The 17,719-nt window shown below is 33.0% G+C and overlaps 1 protein-coding gene across 2 annotated transcripts in view; it reads left to right on the forward strand.

Annotated features, from left to right (window-relative positions):
• The window catches only part of LOC145272140 (leucine-zipper-like transcriptional regulator 1), a 248,764-nt gene that overhangs the window by 79,104 nt on the left and 151,941 nt on the right, over window positions 1–17,719 (forward strand). The window contains exons 11-14 of one of the 2 annotated variants that reach the window (XM_080127025.1): window positions 5,512–5,604; window positions 7,247–7,336; window positions 12,713–12,766; window positions 14,540–14,672. In XM_080127025.1, the coding sequence (XP_079983151.1) occupies window positions 5,512–5,604; window positions 7,247–7,336; window positions 12,713–12,766; window positions 14,540–14,672 (370 nt within the window). The remainder of the gene's footprint in view (window positions 1–5,511; window positions 5,605–7,246; window positions 7,337–12,712; window positions 12,767–14,539; window positions 14,673–17,719) is intronic. The other variant, XM_080127029.1, reaches the window with a different exon arrangement.

Below are 17,719 nucleotides of genomic sequence, written 5' to 3' on the forward strand. Positions count from 1 at the left end.
CCAAGCAAATATTCAATTCATTAAATTTGAACTAATTTACGAAAGAGTATCATACAAGGTTTTCTCAGAAAACTGTATTTAACCTAGCCAGAAATAGACAAGAAATGTTTGGTTTCGTTATCAAAATATAGGATGATTCCCCCACCCCAATAAAAGATGTCCTAAAAACTAAATGAAAATTCCATGAGCCAAGCTTTTTTTCCTAAAATTGCTTGTCCATGGAACATTGTTTTCAAGTCCTATCAATTCCTATCCAATTTCCACTATTACCAATCATCTTCACACTCATTAACCCTTATCCTTGATTAACCTCCATTCCTTGATATGTGCTGAGTCTGTAGTATTAAAAAAAAGCAGAACTCGTATAATTGTTATTGAATTTTATCAACATTTATAAAATTTCAAGAAACTGTTTGGACTTAAAGTTTAACTTTTGTATGATCATTGTTGTGTTATTAATGAGCTTATGGTGATGTAGAAAGAAACTAACAAACACAGGATGGACTTTTAACAGATTGTGATATTCAATCATTTATTTTCAGATAAAATTGGAAGGAGAAATATCGTCTGTTGGATGACAGAGATTTTGTTAAAAAACAGTTTTGATAAAGTAGTAGCAATCGTAGTACTAGTAATTTGATAATCCTTCATCGTTTGTTTTTGATAATAAAATTTGAAGAAAAATGATTGAAAGTTGAATGACAAAAGAATTTTGTAAAAGAAAGTTTGTTTTAATATGTATCTTGAAGTAAAAGTCATAGCAATACTGAGTTGGAAATTCTCAGTCATTTGTTCTTTATGATAACATTGTGTGGGCTCTACTTGCAAATAGCCAGCTCTCGTCTGCAGGGATAAATTGTTTTTAATAGGTTGGGGTTTAGCTGTGATAGCATGAATAGGGATTGAATCCACAATGACAGGTGTCTGCTGGAATTTGTTTGGAGATTATCAATTTGTTGAAAGTTAATTCTTGCTTGTCGAGTGCTGATGAAGAAATATTTCTTGCTTGATAGTGTTATCAATGTATTGTTTATGAATTTAATGCATTTGTGAATTACTTTATTGATTGCTGTGGCAGCTTGACTGGAGATTTGAACCCACGTCGACAGATGTCCATTGGAATTCATTCGTAGATTATCAATTTGTTGAATGTTGATTCTTGACTGCGGAAAAAAATTGTTTTTACTGAGTTAGGTTATATCAATGATATAGATGATTGTGAATTGCCTTAATTGTTGAAATCTTGGGTCTAAGGACCACGGTTAATTTGTCTTGTTTGCTGGTCTGAGTTTCTATGTTTTGACGGACAAGGATACGTTTGGTGAACTTTGATCCTTCTTCGGTATGCTTGGGTTCTGGCTTATATGGAGATGTTTAATAGGTGCTAGCTCCCACCGATTATTTTTGATTGGTTGTATCTGGATCTCAATAACTAATCAATAACTAAGCAATAACTAATCAATAACTAATCAATAACTAATCAAAATTTACTCAAATGAGTTCCTTCTGTTTTTGTTGTTGTTGCTTGCTTTTGCTGCCAGTTTTGTTTTTGTTGAAATCGTTTTTTTCTACGGTTGCTGTTTTTGTTGGTGTTGTTGCTCACTGTTATTTATGTTTTTGTTAGCTTGGAAATCAATTAATTAGTCTTTTGTCTAAAACAAACTCCCAATGGACGACACCACATTGTTGGGAACAAACTTGTATATGTCACCACTGAGTCTCATACAGCATGTTCCTGTTTGTCCTAGCATTCACTCTCCCCCTTGAATAAGTGATTTTTAGATCTTAAGAATGTAAATTTTCCACAATTCCAAATCCTATTTTTTGATGATGCATGGTAGCATTAGAACATTCTCCAAAATTTGACTTGCACTGCAAGGTATGATTTGTTGATAAAATAGGCGTCCATACAAAACGTTTTTGTCTTTGATTGACCATGACATGTTAGGGAAGGATATTTTTCCAATATGTCATGCACAAGGTTGATTATTATAGTCTGAAAGAGAAAAGAAAAGAAAATTAAAATTAACAGTTTTATAAAAACATGGTGGTTTCTATTTTTGGCAAGTGTTTAAAAAATATCTAGATATAAGTGAAACAAAAATTTCTTTAAAAGATGAGGTGTGTTCAGTAAGTATCCATCCTTATGGGTGTCGAATGCCAATATTTCATTCATAGTTTATTTCTGTTTGGCAATTATAACGGCACTTGTGCATTATTGTATTTTGGAGAATTTTTTTTTTCTATTTTGAAGAACCCCTTTTAGGGGGAGACAATTCAGGAATACCGTACTTGAAAATTTCAGTTTTGCATAAGTTTTAGTTAAAAACAAAACAAACACACCAAAGTAATAAAAATAAAATAATAATTATCTGAAAATTTATTGAATTAAAATAAAATTAAGGAAATTCTGAAATTAATGAAAGTTGTCATCATACGAAAATGTATGAATTTAAAAATTTATAGTTTTGAACAGTCATTATTGGAATGCATGTGACTTTTTTGTTTTAGAAAACATTTTCTTAAATTTATTTTAATTCAACAAATTTTCAGATATGCAATGTTTTATTTTGTGTTCTTGTATTACTTCAGTGTATTTGTTCTGTTTTTAACTAAAAGTTGGGTGAAACATTTTCTCTTGTATTGACATTTTCTCCTTGAATTGTCTCCCCCTCAAAAGAGTTCTTCAAAAATGAAAAAAAATTGTCCCAAAAAAGCAATAATACACAAGTGCAATAAAACTTTAGTTTGGATGTTCTTGGCACAAAGAAGATATACCAACAGAGGCTTTTCAAAACATCAGGTATGTCTCTATAAGTACTGTTGCCACATCTGGGCAAGAACTGCCCTATCCTACATCGAGAGTTCGAAACCAGCTTCAAAACCTAGTAGGTAATGCCCTTTTCTCTTCCCTGCAACCTCTTTCTAACAGAAGAGACAATGTCTCTTCTCTATCACTATTTTCATGGCAAGTGCTCGACTGATTTTCACTTTGACCTGTTAAACTTTCACAAAAAACACTCAACTAGTTACAACCACTATGTATGAGTTCTCCCACTCTCTATCTGTGGATAAATCTAAATGCAGATTCCATGAATAAGGCTTCTTTCCCAGAACTGTCTGCCTGTGGAACACTATTCCACTGGCCTGCTTCTCAGTTGAATACAACATGGTAGCTTTCAAATCCAATATAAACAACTTCTTGTTGAGCCATCCCCATAAATAATTAAATTTTACCCAATTTACACCATTAGTGATTACTACATGCCCATCTTACATTTATTAACCCTTTACCCTTCAGACGTTGATAAGTAGTAATGCCCAAGTAAAAAAAAAAAATGTTCAAAAAGTATCCAAATAGTAGCTGTATTTATCAAGAAAGAAAAGAAAAATGAATATCAATTTTCTCCAAAAAGTATTTCATTAAAACTATAAGAAAAACAAATATATTCTAAATGAAACTGCCTATGTCTTCCAAATAGTCACACTTTTGTTTTCTTATTTGTCAAAATGTTTCTTGCAAATCATGGGTCAAATTTAAACAGATATCTTGACCAATATTTCCCTAAGAATTTGATAAATTTGTCTCTGAACCCTTCAGCAGGATCTTCTCTAGTGAAACCATAGGGGAGTGAAGAAAACTATCTCCCTCCCTATACCTGTAATGCAAAGTAATTTTAATGTGATTTGTGAAACTTAACAAGAAAAAAGAGACCCTCCCACCCCAAAAAAACATATATAAATTATTATCACAAGCGACAGTACGACTGTGAAAACTGTCAAGTCAATTGAACAATAAACGTAAACCGACCACTTTCATTTACATGACTCAACACGAAAAATGCTGCTGATTCAATCCAGTACAGTCCTAAACAATTCCAAACAACTCTGTTGATACAACCCAACATGATCCTAAACAACTGGATATGATCTGACACACTACTAGAAGCAATCTTTGCAGTTACTTGCTGAACAAATCTGGCATCATCTTTGACTAACTCATTTTTCACTGTACGTTGGCCACTTCCACACATGTATGTTGACTATTCTGTACTTTAACCTCCCCTTTCACTTGAGGTTGATGCTATCTTTGTTGATTCTGATCGCTGCAGATTTACTTTGCGTCCTTGAGTTTGGAACCAGTCCTGTAGAGATGTGACGTATTTCTTTTTATTCATCTTTCAGCACGTCACTAAAAAATATGATTTTAATTTTCTGCCATGCTGACTTGTTATTGTGTAGAAAAGTAATCTTGCAAGGAGACTTGACATTGCCTGGGATTGAATCAACGACTGTATAATTTTATTGTCATTGAAATCAGTGAAAGGATCCATTTTTCAATCAAATTGATTGATTGCCTGCTTTAGTCAGGGACCCACTGCAGTGAACTGATAGGAAGCTTCACATGCTTTCCTGTAGTAAGTTACTCCACAATACATTGTAGTTTATATTACACTGTAGAGAAACTATGATTGATTTTATTAAATTATTTTTTATATAATTGCTTGAATTAAAGTTTAAAATGAAAAAGTTATGTATCATAGTTCAATTATGCTCTAAACAGAAACATTCATTTTCGCACTCAACCTTGTCTTATCAAAGAACCTGCTGTTAATTTGTTATGCCAGGCCCTTCTGCTTGTGCAGTAATAAAACTTCTAAAATGTATTTGTGATATTAGGTTGTATCAGAGTGTTAACTTTGGTCAAAATCAGACTGTTTCTTCTTTGATCGGCTTTTTTTTTGATTATCGATTTTTGATACTTATTGGGATCATTCTGCTACAAAAACTACCAGGCACATAAGGTACATTTGTGTGAAATTTATAAAAAAAATCAGCCTGACCATTTCCAAGTCTATGGGAAATTAACGCACACACAAAGTGCCGTTTATGTAGATTTCTTTTAGTTTGTCTATCTGACCGTTTCACCTTTTCTTGGAAACTACTTTACTGATCTGGCTGAAATTTTGTATGAATCTTTGTTATGATAAGGTGCAGCGAACTGAATATTATGGTATCTGTTTCATGCACAGGTAGAGATTAACAGGGATTAGTTACCACTATACCACATTTACTCTAGATGTTTGATATCTAGATTATTATTCATTATTATTATTATTCATTCATTCTAAGTCAACAAGCTATAACTTTTGCCCATTTTTAACGGACTGAAGAGTCTAATTTATTATAATTACCTTATGTTTTATCTCAAGAAGAACCAAAAGAGAAACAGTTGAAGATTTTTCAGCTAATCTGAAAATAGATACTTTTTAATTGATTGATATCGAAGTGAAATATAGAGATTTTTTTGTTCAATCATTGCAACTCAATTTCGGATCTTTTAATGTCGAAAACTGTCAAACCAAATAAAAGGAGTTCAATAATATTTTTCTTACTTTGGTAACAATTTTTACCTTTTTTTTCTTGTTTGAAATTCAGTATTCAAGATCAAAATAAATATATTTAAAAAATTTTCTTTCTTTTTTCTTTCTTTAAATATTGTCTCATTAGTTCTCCAGTTATCCTAAATGCACTCTACATGAAGATTATGGTCGTCTTTTGGAGAGCAGACAATTCTGTGATATTACTTTTATTGTAGGAGAGGTAAGAACAATCAAAATCTTTGGTGCTTGTGCAGTTTAGCAAAGATATTGAAAAACAAAGATACGAAAAAATCTCTGATGTACATGTCCGCTATGGAATGAAGGGCTCGTAAAAAAAAAGTCACTTCATTTATTCGAGTAGTTTTTTCTTTCATGTTTTACAGAGGAAAATCAAATTTTAATGAAACCAATTGCGATGAAGCCATCTTAGCAATTTCAGCTACAAGGACGTGAGGGCACCAGGGGAGATAACTCCATCTAATTCTTGAAGTTGGCTAAAATTTGAGGAGATTATTTTTATAGTTTTGATTAAGTTTAGGTAGTCCTATTTTTCTTTTTGTTTTCTTTTTCTTAAAAAAAATCGTTTCAGAATTTATACAATTATTAGAACTGGCAAATTTCAAGAATTAGGTGGATTTATCTTCCCTGGCACCTCCCCCACCTCCTCATAGCTGGAAATTGCCAAGGTGACTCTGTTGCGATCAGTCTTACTAAAATTTGATTTTCCTCTGTAAAAAAAAGAAAAAAAATCCTACTTGATCAAATTAAGCGATTTTTTTATGAGAACTTCATAATGGGTACGTACATAATAGATTTTTTTCTTCATTTTTAATATCTTTGCTAAACTACATAAGCATTAAACCTTTTTTTTTTTTTTTACATTCATTAAATAAAAAAATTGATTCCATTTACAACACTACAACCATAGGAATGCTTGAAACTGTGGCGCTTTCATTGGATTCTTGACTTTAAACAAACTGAACCAGTAACGTAACTGTAAATGACGCAATTTAAGGCATGTTATATTAATGAAGGTTTTGAATGTTTGAAAGTTTCATGTGACTGAGATGACTGAACCCTGCGGAATGATTTCTAGTCTTGTTTTTTTTCCATTTTACCAAGGTTTACACTTGTATATTGGTCCAGAGTATGACTTTAAAAGACATTCAGTGGTGAGGCCCCATTTGGAGGGTGTGGGCAATGTATAAACTTGCCCCGTAGTTACCATTGCTCCTAGGTCTACTTTGGCCCAGAGTGGTGATATCTGTTAAAGCATTACCAGGTGCTACCAGATCAGGCTGTCTGAAGATACTGGCTTTCTCACCAAAGATGTACCAAACATGTTATTGTTTTTTTCCTTTCTCTTTGCAAAACTCAATCATGTTCTGCAAAGTCAAGAATAGAACTTAGAAACTCTAAATAATTTTCACACTTTAACCAATGTCATAGTAGTTTCAGTCATGTGTCCCAAATTATCTTTAGGTTCTGAGTTTAATCAAAGCAAAGGGAACGCATGTTAGTGAAGCTCAGGTATCTAAAATTTTACCTGTGACAATAAATAAGCCGTCTGATTATTATGAAAGGACAGTTTTTCTTTTTTCCGAACTTGCTGTAGGTGTGCTTAAATCAGCATTGATCAATTTTAGGACTCACTTTTACTGTTTTTTGTTTTTTTAAATTTTATTTAATTTTTTGACATTTAGATGTATGCCTCTTAGATTCTTTAAATTATTTTTGTAGCCCCAATTTCTGATAGTATTACACCCCCACTCCCCTCTAATCAATTTTCGACTTAAAATTTGAATACCCTTCTTCAAATGAATTATTTTGTGTAAAATTTTTATGAATTTTGTTATTTTCAGGAGAAAGTGGACATTCCTGCCCATATTGCCTTGGTTGCTGCTCGTTCACCATTACTACGAGCCAAAATACGGAGAGCAAAAGCTCAGCTGGTTGGTTACTTATGTCTTTTCCTTTTCTATTATAGTTTTATTGTATATTTTCTTCGCTGTTTTCTACACAATATTGTGTCAACACAATATCTCAAAATTATTACGAAGGAATTTCTAATATAAAATCAGCACGTTACCTCCCCTGAATTGTAGACGAAACATGAGTTATCTCCCCTGGACTGCAGTGACAATTTTTTTTTACTTGAATTAAATTAGCATTTAACATTTCTACTGCATTATGAATTATTGAGGTAACGTTTTGAATTAAAACTCGATTCTTTTTAATCCTAGAGAATTTCAATGACATTTTGTGGTATAGTGGATGATATGATAAGAAGGATTGATTAGATTAGGTTTTTATAACCCCTTCACTGTTGATGTCCCTAAATGCCAGAAAGCGCTCTACTCTAATAGCTGCTTCCCTCGAACTGCTAGACTTTGGAATTCTCTTCCTGCTACCTGCTTCCCTGCAGTCAGATATTTCAGAAGTTCAAATGTAACGTAAGCTAACATCTTGTTAATCTTTCTTAGGCATCGTCCCAATTTATAGCTCCTTACATTCAAGTGGCGGTATGCCTTGTTTGGGGTGAAGGTTAATAAAAAAAACGAAACAAATAAACCCCTTTTTTATTATATGAGGTGCCTTCAATAAGTTTCCAGACTTTTTCTGTACAGACATTTAAAATTGTTGTAGACTCTTTGAAATTTACTTTGTAATTGCTATACATTTCCAGACTTTTTTAGTATGGGCATTTTTATTGATAGTACATGCATGACATGAGGTGACTGGCCAATTTTTATGATTTCAGGTTCAAATGAACAGCTACAGCAGGAATTGGAATACACCCTACTAAAGCCTGACTGTCACAGCTGGTGAATTTCAAAAATGCAATCTGGATGTGAGGACGCTTTAGAAGAACAATATGCAATAAAATTCTGTTTTAAACTTGGAAAAATGACACAAAAACGTATGAAGTGCTTCAGACTGCTTTTGGACCATCTTGCATAAATTAAGCATCAGTTTTTGAGTGGCATAAGACGTTCAAGGAAGGATGATGAGAGGTGTGGGAGAATTAAGGAAGTCAGAACATCAGAGTTGATTGGCCAAATAAAAAAAATTATGGATAAGGATCGTCATGTGTCTATAGAGATAAGTGCATAGTTTGATGTCAGTGTGGGAACTGGACACAATTATTTGTGAGGAACTGAAGATGCGGGAGATGGGCGCAAAGTTTGTCCCAGGGGTGCTTCATCCTTGTCACAGACTATTTGACTAAGATGGGCATGAAGACAGTTACTGACTCTCACTATAGTCCAGAACTTGCTCCCTGTGACTTTTGGTTATTCTCTGCGCTCAAAGAAAACCTTGGAGGCTGTCATTATGTGACAACTAAGGAGATGAAAAAGGCTGTGATGAGGGTCATTGATACGCTCACACAAGAGGACTCCCCATAGGGCCTTCCAGAAGTTGTTGAAACGGTACAAGTGCATTTCAGCCGGAGGTGATTGCTTTGAAAGGGACTAGAGTTTCATGTGTGTACTGGCAATAAAAGTGCCCATACAAAAAAAAGTCTGGAAACCTCATAACATTTCTTTTTCTGTATATTCATGATTTTTTACAAATTCTTCCAATAATTTCTATTTTTAAAGCTATTTAATCAAAGATTAAGAAACTCATTTCATTCTGATTATAGAAAAAGCTCAGTCGAGAGTTTCCTTTTGGCACGAAAGCCAACAGAACCTAGTCCATTGTTGAGATGGTTTGTTTCCTGTTAACTGAGGTATCTTTCTGGTACTGTGCAGTTTTAGGAGGTCCACTTTTCCAGGCTTTACATTCCTTTTTGACAAGAAGTTAGTTTATCTGAGGCGCCTCTACTGGGGGATGCTGACAGGGATGCACAGGCATTTTTTTTCAGGCTAGAGCACTCTTTCTCTAGGGCGCTGGCTCTTTAAATCTGTTTGACCCTTGTGTCACATCATCCTGCCATAAGAGGAAGATAAACACTCTGACGATAGATGAAGATATTTATTTCTTTAGTTATCTATAAACTCTATTTATTTGCTTTTTTTTAATCAGAATTGCATTTTATTGAAAAAAAACAAACAAAAAATACAGAAAAATATTTATGATTTACATTCTCATTACAGAACGAAGGTGTCATATTCCAAAAATTACATAAATTGATCAAGTAGTTTTTTTTAACAAAGAAATCAAAATTTTTTATTGTTAGAGATGTTACTACTAAACTGTATTGAACATAAGGCTGATTTTGACCTTGAGACTTCAAATTGAGTTGTGTTCTCCTTATTTATTTCATTGGATTTGATTCTAGATGATAAAAACACTGACTCGCTTAGTCGTAAAATTTGATTTTTTTTGTTTTAATAAAAAAAATCTACTTCATCAAATTATGTGATTTTTGGAATATTCCATCTTCGTTACATAACTGATACGTACATTATACAGATATTTCTGTATTTTCTTTACTTTTAATTGTCGCCATGAGTGTCAATCTGAATAAGCAGCTTTTTTTTTTCTGTAGATACATGCATTGCGAGTTATATGTTAGTATAATTCATTTATTTGATACTTTTTTTTAAACATAATGAAATTTAACAATTTCCTACAATGATCGATCTATGAAAATAAGACTTTTATAGTCACAGTTGTCGTCTAAATACTGTATATACTTTTCCATAATCCCTCCTGAAATCTGTTCTAAAAATATTAAACCAGCAGTGAAAATGTTGGTCTTGAAATAGAATATAAAATACAGTTTTAAATAAGTGATAAGATTATATAGAAAATGTATACAACTGCCATTTTCACTGCTGATTGAATGTCATTAGACTGGGCTAGTGTTCAGAGGAGATGGAGAAATGTACAAGATTATGCATTATTATGCATAACCTTCAATAATTAAACAAAAAATCTGAGAATTAAGTTACCATCTGCTTTCAATTTAAGAGAAATTAAGAATTCACACAAGTCCAACTAGTTTATAATTTTTGTGCATATGTATTTTCAATTAGAAAATAAAACTGATCTCTTAATTATTTTTACATGCATTTTATGAATCAAAAATATTTTTAAAAATATTTTTAAAGTTCATTTCACAATAAAGGTTTCTGCTAGAAAAAAATTACTATATTCCATTTTTTCCACCATTTCTTTTCTTATATCAATCTTTATGTATGCCATTATTGAGATATTTTTAACGTTTTAATTTTTTTCATGTGTATATCAATCAAATATAGAAGGTTCCCAGAATTTGAGTATTACATATAAAGTCCTGGTCAAAATCATAAGACCACTTAAGAACGTAAGCGTTTATGCATATTATCAAATTTTTAATCAAACAAATGGTTGAAACCATTGCCAAAAGGGAAAATGTGATGGAAAAAAAATGAAATCTGCTTCATTCAAAACCTTAACCATGATCTAATAATTATTTAAAAAAAACAAAACATTTTCACCTGGTCAAAATGATAAGACCACTTTAATAAAATCGGCTAGTTTTGAAAAAATGAATACGAAAAGCTTTCTATGTTACTAAAAGCAACTTGTTAGTGGATAAAAAACATCTTACTAAATTACAAATGGCAAAAGGGAAACCATTATCAGAGTTTCAGAGAGGAAGGATCTTTGAGCTTAATAGGGGTGGACTCCCCCATAGATCCATTGCAAACAAAGTGAATCGTAGCAAAATGGTCTTCACAAATTTTTTAAGAAATCCAGATCAATATGGGCACAAAAAGAGTCCAGGTCGACCAAAAAAAATAAACCTATCACTGGATCGCCGTATTAGAAGAAGTTTAAAAAATAAACTCCAGTATGAGTTCAAGTCGATTGAAAAGCCAAACAGCAGCAGAATGTAGTCCTAAAACCATCAGAAGGCATCTGAAAATAAAGGGTTTCAATCATTTAAAGCGACTGCAGAAACCATGCCTACTTGAACAGCACAAAACTAACCGACTTAAATATGCCACCAAATACTAGACTTGGGATGAAGAGAAGTGGGAAAATGTAATTTTCTCCGATGAGAAAAAGTTTAATCTAGATGGTCCAGATGGATTTCAACACTATTGGCATGATAAAAATTTGCCCAAAGAGACTTTTTCAACTCGGCATAGTGGAGGAGGGTCTTTAATGATCTGGGGTGCTTTCTCGTCAGCTGGGACCCTAAAGTTGCAAGTAGTGAAAGGCCGGCAAACATCATTGAAGTACATTTCAATGCTTGAAAATGCTTCTATCAGGACTGAAGGTCCATGTCTGTGTGGAAGAAATTGGATTTTCCAGCAAGACAACGCTGCGATACACACTTCTCGACAAGCACGAGAATACTTTTCTTCAAATAATATAGAATTGTTAGATCATCCAGCATGTTCTCCGGACCTCAATCCCATTGAAAATCTTTGGGGATGGAGTGCAAAAGAAGTGTTCAAGGATGGAACCCAGTATGATTCGATATAGTAACTTTCTGATTCAGTTTTCAGTACATGGGATAAAGTTCCTTCGCAACTGATAAAAAACTTAGTCGCAAGCATGCCGAAGAGAATTTTTGAAGTAATTCGTAATAATGGAGGCTATACTAAATACTGAGACCCTTTTTAGTAATTTATAATTGCCTTTTGTTTGATGAATTATCAGTGGTCTTATCATTTTGACCAGGTGAAAATGTTTGTTTTTTAAAAAATAATTATTAGATCAGGGTTAAGGTTTCGAATAAAGCAGATTTCATTTTTTTTCCATCATATTTTCCCTTTTGGCAATGGTTTCAACCATTTGTTTGATTAAAAATTTGATAATATGCGTAAACGCTTCCTTTCTTAAGTGGTCCTGTGATTTTGACCAGGACTGTATGTTCCTTACTTTTATCAAACTTGTTGTATAATCTTGAATTTGATTTGTTAGTTGTCACTTGTGAATTTGGTATTCCTTGACACTTCCTCCTTTGAAAGAAGCTAATTCAACCTGCCTAGGATGAATGCCACTGGCATGACATGACATATGCTATAGGTCAGCACAAGCTTTATGAGTGAAATTGTGTTAAGTCAAAACTGTTCAGAAACTGTTGAATGGCATAGCTTGAAGAAGGAGGGCTTCGCTGCCAGGCTTGTCCATTTCAGGATGCATTGCTCTATCCACTATGCAGCAACCTTGAAAGGATTATGAAACTATTTACGTTTTTTAATGAATTCTCTAATTGGAACATATGGATTTCATCCCAAAATAAGCAATGAGCAAAAAGGCACTGTTTTCAGTACTGGAAAAAATGTCTTTTTAATTGTTTCTTGTTTTGTGGTGTTTGAAATCATCTTTTAAATTCTTCATTTTTACAAAAAATTAAATAAATTTTCTTTCTCTTTTTTCAGGCCCAGGAAATAGCAGCAAACGAAGCAGCCAATTGTCAGACTGAAGAAATGCAGGTGTGTATGTGCAAATATATGCATATATGCAGAGATTGAAATGAAATTTATTCTTTCAATTTGATTGCCTTTCTTTCCATTTCCAATGTTGCAATGGTCTCGAACCTCCATACCATCTGGTTTGCTATAGTTTATTAAAGAACTTGTCAGCTAAATACTTTTGCAAATAAATAGAATGAATAAGGGAAGAGTCTATCAGGCATATGCAGTATGATAATATATAGAAGTGGTCAGTCAGGGTTAAAGATATGCATTGCATGAAGAGAAATGATATGAGAATTATACAATGAATGTAAGTTTTAAAGAGAGGTTTACTTCTGATGATCTCAGAGGGAGAATAAATCTATACAGTTTAGTGTGATGTGTACAAAACAGGAGACTTTGATAGTATGGTGACATTGAAATGAGAGTTTTTGGATCAGTAGATGTAGAACAGTTAAAGTAGGGAGTTCAGTTCACAAGGGAATCTAAAAAAAATATGGCAGGTAAAAAATGAACTTAGGAGAAAGAGGTATGAAGGCTTGGCCAGAGTTAGGTTATTTTGGAAGTCAATTTATAAAAGCCGTCCAACACATGTCAGCATGTAAGACGGACATTAAACTGAATATGATAGACATTCTAACCTTATTTATTGTAGAAATTTGAAAAAGTCTTTTCTTTACTCTAAAAACTGTTAATAAATCTAATATTTAAAAGGCTCTATGTCTGTTTGTCCGTCTCCACATTTTCAAACTTTTATCTCCTCCTGGGTGATTGGACTTTTACAGACCGTTCTTTTATGAGTTTTTAGCTGATTAAAATAGTTTTTAAAGGGGTCAAAAATGGGTCAAAATTGAAAATATCGTTCTACATTTTGCACACTCATCTTAGTTTATTTTTAATTTTTAATCAGTTCATATATGTGTCACGTTGGTACAGTAGTAACATCACCAGCTTTGAATGCTACATTTTCAGTTTCGATTCTAGCTGATGGCACCTAAATACTTGTGTTTTTACTTTTGAAATCACAACTCTATAATAATATATACAAAATATGGACAAATAAAAATAAATGTAAGTGTATTTTACACCCAGGCCAAGACCCCCCCCCCCCAGTATCATTTAAATAAATAAATGCCACTTTGAAATTGATGATGATACCGGAATTCTATTCATGATGTATTCAGTTTTAGAAGAATTTGTTTTGAAATGAGTGAAATTCTTGACATCCAATAGTCACTTATTTTTTTACATTTTATATTTGGGTCCTGGATATGACCTTAAACTATATCCATAATTTTTTCTCTTCTCATTCGATCATTTGAAAATTATATGATAGTGTACCTTTCTTATGGTCTCTTGGTCTGACTGGATTCCAGGATGAGAACTCATCTAGTTTGGTGGAGTATTCAGCTTCATGTTGTTACTTGAGATAACATCACTTAAAGAAGGTGCAGCATTCCTCGTATAAGCCACTGTAGATTGGCCGAGCAGATCTTATTTGGGTTGCGAATATTATATGATTTTGAATATTTAGTCATGGTTTATTTGTAGTTAAATCTATCCTCATGCTAGGTTGTCTTGACAAACCTCCGTACAGAGATACCTTAGGCAATCGAAGATAGTATTGTGTAGGCATTCAAGTTCTCTCCAGTAGACATTATGAATGTTCAAGTGAAATCAAAATGGAACAAATAATGATAGTGGTTGTGATCCGTTAGGTCACAATTACTCTAATACAAAGTGTATTATATTTTACATTAATTAAAACAAAAATGTTTTTCTATTCATCAGCAGCAAACATCTTCTGCAAATCAAAAAGATTCAGCGAATCGACTCAAAGTTGTTATCCCCGATGCGGTTCCAAAAGCTTTTGAAATGGTTCTTTCTTACATTTATACTGATCGAATTCATCCAACACAAAAAGGTAAGTTTGTTGTTTTTTAGCTTTGTCTTTGGGAGCCAATGATGAACCTCTAACATCTTTTTAATCCAATTCTAGAAACTGAAAAGATTCCTCATAAATTTAAGCAGGTACTACATGATACTTAGAAATCACAACATTTTTAACGTTTATGCGTGTTTGGTCTTCATGTTTAGAAGGAATGGTAGAAGGGTGTAGAAAGAGTTAAACCATTGCGAATATGGTGCGATTTATTATTCTGCATCTCCAAATTAATTTGTTGGTTTTATAATTCATTTTGATCAAAGGTGGTATGACATTATCATGGATTCTGACTTTGTACTGGCACCCATAAAGAGGAAAGCTGTTCATGACACAAAAAATACTGGGTGTGCCAAGTTTGAATCCAGTTCGTTCTACATAAATGCTTTCATCAAAACCCACATCTGACCTTGTATCTAACCCAACTGGAGAAGAAGAGAAGACTTAAATAAAATAAAGAGAAAATCTGATATTTTACTTTATTTATAAATTTAAAATGATAGAAATGAAAAAATAAGAGCAGAAAAATAAAAGGTTAAGAACTTCTGAAGAGAATACACAGCATTCCTCATACATTGTCAGGATGTGCCTAAGCTCTAAATTGAACAAAATTTATTTCAATTAATTTCACTTTGTTTTATTTCGATAATTCTGTTATTCTCACAATGCTTACACAATGGAAATGTGTAATGGAAAAATAAAAGTAAAATTCAGTTCTAAGTGACACTATTTTAGAGGTTGAAGGTTCAATCCTCAGTGCGGTTGATACTAAGAATACAACTGCAATTTACTTAAGATTTCTGTTTGGTCATGGCTGATAGAACAAGAACATGCTACCCATTTCCTCTGGTTTGTGCCTACCAGAGTATCCCCAAATGAAGTATGAGTTTTGGATGTAGTTGAAGTCTGTGTTACTGTCTTGCTACTTGTTCTGGCAACTTTAATAATTATTTCTTAGATTTTTTTTTGGTGCTTCTGCTTTTACTGACCGGCAGCTTCCATGAAGTTAGTTCAAACTCATTCAGCAACTGACTGAAAATAGCTGGAAAAGATCGGCGAAATGTTCCTCAATTTTTTGATGAATGCACTGTCTGTTTTTTGCTAATACAAATCTACAAAGACTACTTTTTTAAATTGGTAGAAATAAAAAATTAATTTTAATCGTGCAGGTTAGGGTTAGATACATGTTTGTAATTTTATTGTATTAAATCACAAACTGTTTACTTAAATTTTTTTTTTTTTATATATAGGCATCACCACTTATCAAGGCCAAGAGGCCACTCAAGGATAAGGGTTAAAGAGTGTACAGTAGACATTGGACAATATAGTAATCATTAGTAATGAAAATTTGGTAAATTTGATAACTTATATAGAACGGCTCATCAAGAACTTTTATTGTAGTCAGCCGGAAAGCAGGAAAACGGAAGACAATTTCACAGGCGTGCAGTTCTAAGAAAGAAGCTTTGTTCATGGAATCTACGTTTAGGTTTAGGCACAGATAAAGAGTGGGGGGAATTATTGATAGTGTGTACAGCTAGACGAGTGTTTCTGTGAAAGTTTTGCGAGGGGGGACCATAGATTGAAGCTCAGTTGAACACCTTCCATGAAAATAACGATACATCAGAGACAAACTCGCAACATCTCTTCTGTGAGATAGAGGTTGCAAGGAAGAGAAAAGGAAATCTCCTACGAGGCTACGAAGTCTATTTTGAACTCTATCAAGGCAGGACAAGTCCTTTCTAGCAGCTCCTGCCCAGATGTGGCAACAATATTCCATCCTTGGACATACCTAGCTCTTATATAGATAGAGAATAGCATCAGCAGTGAGATATTTACCGGATCGATAGAAAGATCCCACCATTTTTCCAGCGGCCTTGGCAACAGATTTGATATACGTGTTCCACTTAAAATCAGGAGTAAAGGTCATGCCCAGAAGCTTGTCAAAACTTGAGGCCTCCTGAAGACGAGAGCCATTCATTTCAATTGATGCCAGATGTGGATCAGAATGTTGATGATGTAAAGAGAGAAGCTTGGTTTTAGATGCATTAAAAGTAACCAGCCACTCCTTTTCACATTGTACTACGTGCTCAAGATCAGAGGAGAGAGAATTGGAGAGAACTTGGTCGTTTACTGTCTTAGATGTGCTACCATAAATGGTAGTGTCGTCAGCATAAATGTCTACAAATGATGTAAGGATGTGATTTGGAAGATCATTAATGTAGATCAGGAAAAGAGTTGGGCCCAGGATGGACCACTGAGGGACACTGGTATTAATACTGGTATTAATTTTTGCCCCTCAACTACTACTCTTATGAACCTATCAGAAAGAAATCATAAACTGTTTACTTAAATCATAAACTGTTTACTTAAATCATAAACTGCTTACTTAAATCACAAACTGTTTACTTAAATCACAAACTGTTTACTTAAATCATAAACTGCTTACTTAAATCACAAACTGTTTACTTAAATCACAAACTGTTTACTTAAATCATAAACTGTTTACTTAAATCACAAACTGTTTACTTATATCACAAACTGTTTACTTAAATCACAAACTGTTTACTTAAATCACAAACTGTTTACTTAAATCCCAAACTGTTTACTTAAATCACAAACTGTTTACTTAAATCACAAACTGTTTACTTAAATCACAAACTGTTTACTTAAATCATAAACTGTTTACTTAAATCACAAACTGTTTACTTATATCACAAACTGTTTACTTAAATCACAAACTGTTTACTTAAATCACAAACTGTTTACTTAAATCCCAAACTGTTTACTTAAATCACAAACTGTTTACTTAAATCACAAACTGTTTACTTAAATCACAAACTGTTTACTTAAATCACAAACTGTTTACTTAAATCATAAACTGTTTACTTAAATCACAAACTGTTTACTTAAATCACAAACTGTTTACTTAAATCACAAACTGCTTACTTAAATCACAAACTGTTTACTTAAATCACAAACTGTTTACTTAAATCATAAACTGTTTACTTAAATCACAAACTGTTTACTTA

This window comes from Euprymna scolopes, chromosome 1, assembly GCF_053919585.1.
Source record: "Euprymna scolopes isolate OS-2025 chromosome 1, ASM5391958v1, whole genome shotgun sequence".
Lineage (NCBI taxonomy): Eukaryota > Metazoa > Mollusca > Cephalopoda > Sepiida > Sepiolidae > Euprymna > Euprymna scolopes.